Below are 3,822 nucleotides of genomic sequence, written 5' to 3'. Positions count from 1 at the left end.
CCTACACGCCTCTTAGAATGGTTTGGCCGGACAACTACTGCTGTGTCCCCTCCAGGATGTCTGGGGGAAAAACCCAGGTCCTGGGTCCTGTGACTAAGGGTTCAGAGCCACCTGTGGGCTTGGACTCAGGAGCACTGGAGACAGGTCCCCGTGGGGACGCCCCCTCCCCCAAGCTGCTCCTCTTGCGGGTGGGCCTGGGTCTAGACAGCTGTGTCCCTGCTGCCTTTGGGCCACTGCCAGCTCATAGACAGAGCTGAAAATGGCCTGGCGACTTGCCACTCAGGGGTGGGGGTGGGGCAAGAAGCAGCAGCCCAAGCGGGTCAGCAGAGCCACGGGTACCAGCTCTCGCCTTCTGCACCTACCCAAGGACCCTGTCCACCAACCTGGTTGTCCATGAGCGACACGAGAGGAGAGACGACCAGCGTGAGGCAGGGGCTTCGCCGGAAGTAGAGCAGTGCGGGGAGTTGGTAGCACAGGGACTTACCAGCCCCCGTGGGCAGTACCAGCAACGTGGACACACCTGGGTTTTACCGAGAGGGTCAAGAGCACAGCTCTATGGCCCAGCCACAGTCCCACCGCGCCCCCTGCCGGCTGTACTCACCAGACAGGATCCGCATGACCACACGCTCCTGCAAAGGGTAGAAGGCTTGGTGCCCCAGCTGCTCCAGGGCCTGAAGCACCTCAGCTGGCGTGTCTGTGGATACAGCTATCAGTCAGCATGGCCCCGAGTCGCCCCCACTCCCCAGTCAAGGCTCTGGAGCGGGTAGCCGTCTACTCACCTACCACCTGCCCCAAAGGCCCTGGCGGATAGAGCGGTGGCACCGGAGGCAGACAAGGAGCCTGGGGCACAGACTGCCCTGTGGGCACCAGCAGCTCAGGCCCCACAGGCTCCGCGTCTTCTTCACCTGCCGAGAGCAGACGGGACAGCGTAGGATAGGCACTCCCGACTGGTCTGCGTCACTCCGGCAAGACAGACGCTTGCTGCCACCTCTGCTCCACCTCTCCGCTCGCCAGAGGACTGGCGCCAAGCAGCGCCCGTTCTCCAGAATACTTCCTCGAGTGTGGTCCGGGTCTGTGTGCCACCCTCATGCTCGCCACCCTCCTTCTGAGGGGCCAGGGTAAGTTCCAGACCAGGGGCAGGAGCTAGAAGGACCTTTTGCTTGAGCTAGAGCCGCCTCCCCAAAGAGCACAACAACCCCTGCAAGCAGCGCTGGCCCAAGCCACCCCCCAGGGCAGAGGCCTCACCTGGCTCACACTGGGACCAAGAATCCTGGGCTGTGGCTCTGCGCTGACCACCCCCAAAACACTCTCGTTTCTTCTGCCACTTCTGCTTCCATACCTAGTGGGAACACAAAGGAGACTCACAGAGCGAGAAGCAAGGCAGGTGGGCGGGGACATCCGGCACCACCTTCGCACCTGCTTGCGAAGGAGCCTGCCCCTTGAGGCCGGGCCCCGCACGTAGCGTTTCTGCTTCATGTTGAGCCGTACGTAGTTCCCCCTGTCCTGGACAGCAGGTCTAGAAGAGACGCACAGGTCGACTGCACCCACAGCCCTCCCCACCATGGCGCAACTGAGGGCAGCGCTGCTGGGAGGCTAGGGCAGTGATACCTGGGGGCTGGGGGCTTGCTGGGGGGCTGTGCCTGCACAGACTGCTCTGGACAGTCTTCCGCAGGCACTGCAGCCCCAGCTCCCGCAGGCAGGGGTCCTGCTTGGCCGCTGTCCTGCTGAGTCTGTGCAGGGCTTCCCTCCAGCTCCCCACTCCATCTCCGCTTCTTGCCTTGACGGGTACCAGGCTGAGAGGTCCCTGCACTGATACCAGCTGCTAGTAGGGTTGGAGTCTTTGGGCCCTGTAAAGGCATCTCAGGGCCAGCGCTGGGACCGAAGACAGATGCAACACCTGGAGTAAGAAGCTGGGACTCCTCTGCACCCAGGCAAGGCTGGCAGGCCTTGGGAACCCCCAGAAAATCTGGGGTCCCATTGTGACACCGCTGCAGCCAGCCTGGGTCTAGGGAGCCCAGCCGCAGGCTCAGGGATGCCCTCAACTGCTGGGGCCGGCCTGGCCTCAGCTCAGGCCTGGGAGGCTTGGGGGGCACCTCACTGACTTCTTCTGGAGAGATGGTGGCAGCTTCTGTGCCTGGTGGCCCTGGGGAAGGCATCTTGGAGGAGGATCTTCGTGTAAGCCGGGGTATTCGGCCCAGGGCTGGCCCAGCCTGGGAGGGAGAGATAAGCAAGCAGGAACTCAGGCCCTTGGGGGTGCTGCAGACTCTGAAACCTGCTGGAAACCCCACCTGTAACAGCTGGGTGACGTGAGAAACTTAAGGCTAGGACATAAAAGAAGTCGAGAGTAGAAGCGACGCTAAACTCTTCTGGAGAGCTGCGCTCTGGGAAATGCTGGAGTTGTGTGTGTGTGCACGTGAATACGTGTGAAAGGTTTAACAGGATTGGGTGCCTGCTAATCCTGCTTCTGGGCCAAGCGTAGCTCTGGACCCAGGCTGGATGCACTGCCTGCCCGGCCCTCACCTGCAGACTGCCCTTTAGGTTGGCCTTAAGCCTCTTCCCGTAGTCCTGCACAGATCCCTGAGAGCTGAGCCTTGATGGAGGATGGGGGCTCTGGGTCGCGGCCCGATTCAGGTGGGGCCCCCAGCAGCTGGGCTCCGGCATCTGCAGGAAGAGACGGTAGAGATCTAGGCCACGGAAAGGCTGGCGCAGGGGGGAACAGAGGTGTCTCCAGCCCGGAGACCTGAGGGTGGGGGCTGTCCTTCCTCCACCCTGTCAGCCCGCCCCCTGAGTTCTTTGCCCCACAGAGCCTGGGTCACGACTCCTCCTGGATCCGGCATACAGGAAGTTGACTGATAGGCTGGGATGTCTTGCCCGGGTACCTCCTCGGCCGCCGCCGCGGGAAGCGACTGCTCCGAGCCGTGAGGCCCGACGCCGCCGGCCTGACCCGGTGCCTCCTTCAGGGTGCGGTACTCCCGGTAGAGCGCTGAGGGCGGGGCCGGGCGGGGAGGGTCGGTGTTCAGGAGGCAGGGCTCGGCTGGGCGTGGGGGTGTAGGCCGCCCGCCCCCTGCCCGCGTCCCTGGCCGCTGCCTCCGCCCCGCGCCCGCTCGCTCACCGCGGGTCTCCTCGGGCGCCGCTTCCACGTCCTCCTGTAAAGGGAGCGCGTCAGCCAGATGCCGCTCCCTCAGCTCCCCGCCCACGGGCAGCCCGCACCTGGCCCGGCAACCGCCCGCTCCGCCGCCGAAAAGCGCGCTCCCACGCCTGCAGCCGCTCCCGCACATCCCGCAGCTGCTCCATGGTCGCCCTGCCCTGCGCCCGGCGCCCCAGGAATCTCCCGCCAGAAGGGCGACGCCGGCCGCCAGCCACTGGGGGCGCTCGGCGGGGTTGGAGGCGGGGCGACGCGGCGGCCGCCGGGCCGGGGCAGCCAATCCGCGGGGCCCTGGGGCGGCAGCCAATGGGGGGGTGTTAACGTCATTGCGGCGCGCGGCGGCGCTGGGCGGGGCGCGACGTACGGCGAGGCGGGGCCGGCGGCGGCGGCGGCGTCTGCGGGCCCGGTGAGCGCAGGTCGCCGGCCGGGGCCGGAGCGTGGCGGCGTGTGTCCCCGTCTCTGCCTGGCTGCACGAGGCCGGTGCGGGCGCTCGGGACGGCGCCGCCCGGGAGGCGGGGGTGGGAGCCCAGGCGGTGTGGCTGCGGGGAGGGGAGGACCCGAAGCACGGTGCCGGGCTGAGCGGCCTCGGGTCCCAGGAGGCGACGCGCAGGCTTCGAGGGGCAGACCCCGCCCGGAAGGCGGAGGGCGTCGGATTTAGAGCCTCCCGCGGCTCGAGG

General features: G+C 66.5%; 1 protein-coding gene across 1 annotated transcript in view; it reads right to left on the bottom strand.

Annotated features, from left to right (window-relative positions):
• RECQL4 (RecQ like helicase 4) overlaps positions 1–3,294 on the bottom strand; it is a 6,547-nt gene extending 3,253 nt beyond the window's left edge. The window contains exons 1-11 of the mRNA XM_007464528.1: positions 3,211–3,294; positions 3,113–3,146; positions 2,880–2,983; positions 2,521–2,661; positions 1,609–2,210; positions 1,417–1,516; positions 1,225–1,339; positions 1,026–1,143; positions 780–940; positions 602–694; positions 385–520 (exon numbers count right to left, since the gene is read on the bottom strand). Of these exons, the coding sequence (XP_007464590.1) occupies positions 385–520; positions 602–694; positions 780–940; positions 1,026–1,143; positions 1,225–1,339; positions 1,417–1,516; positions 1,609–2,210; positions 2,521–2,661; positions 2,880–2,983; positions 3,113–3,146; positions 3,211–3,294 (1,688 nt within the window). The remainder of the gene's footprint in view (positions 1–384; positions 521–601; positions 695–779; positions 941–1,025; positions 1,144–1,224; positions 1,340–1,416; positions 1,517–1,608; positions 2,211–2,520; positions 2,662–2,879; positions 2,984–3,112; positions 3,147–3,210) is intronic.
• Between the last annotated feature and the right edge of the window lie 528 nt (positions 3,295–3,822).

This window comes from Lipotes vexillifer, unplaced genomic scaffold (genome assembly GCF_000442215.2).
Source record: "Lipotes vexillifer unplaced genomic scaffold, Lipotes_vexillifer_v1.1 scaffold394, whole genome shotgun sequence".
Lineage (NCBI taxonomy): Eukaryota > Metazoa > Chordata > Mammalia > Artiodactyla > Lipotidae > Lipotes > Lipotes vexillifer.
This window is presented reverse-complemented; position numbering and strand designations above follow the sequence as displayed.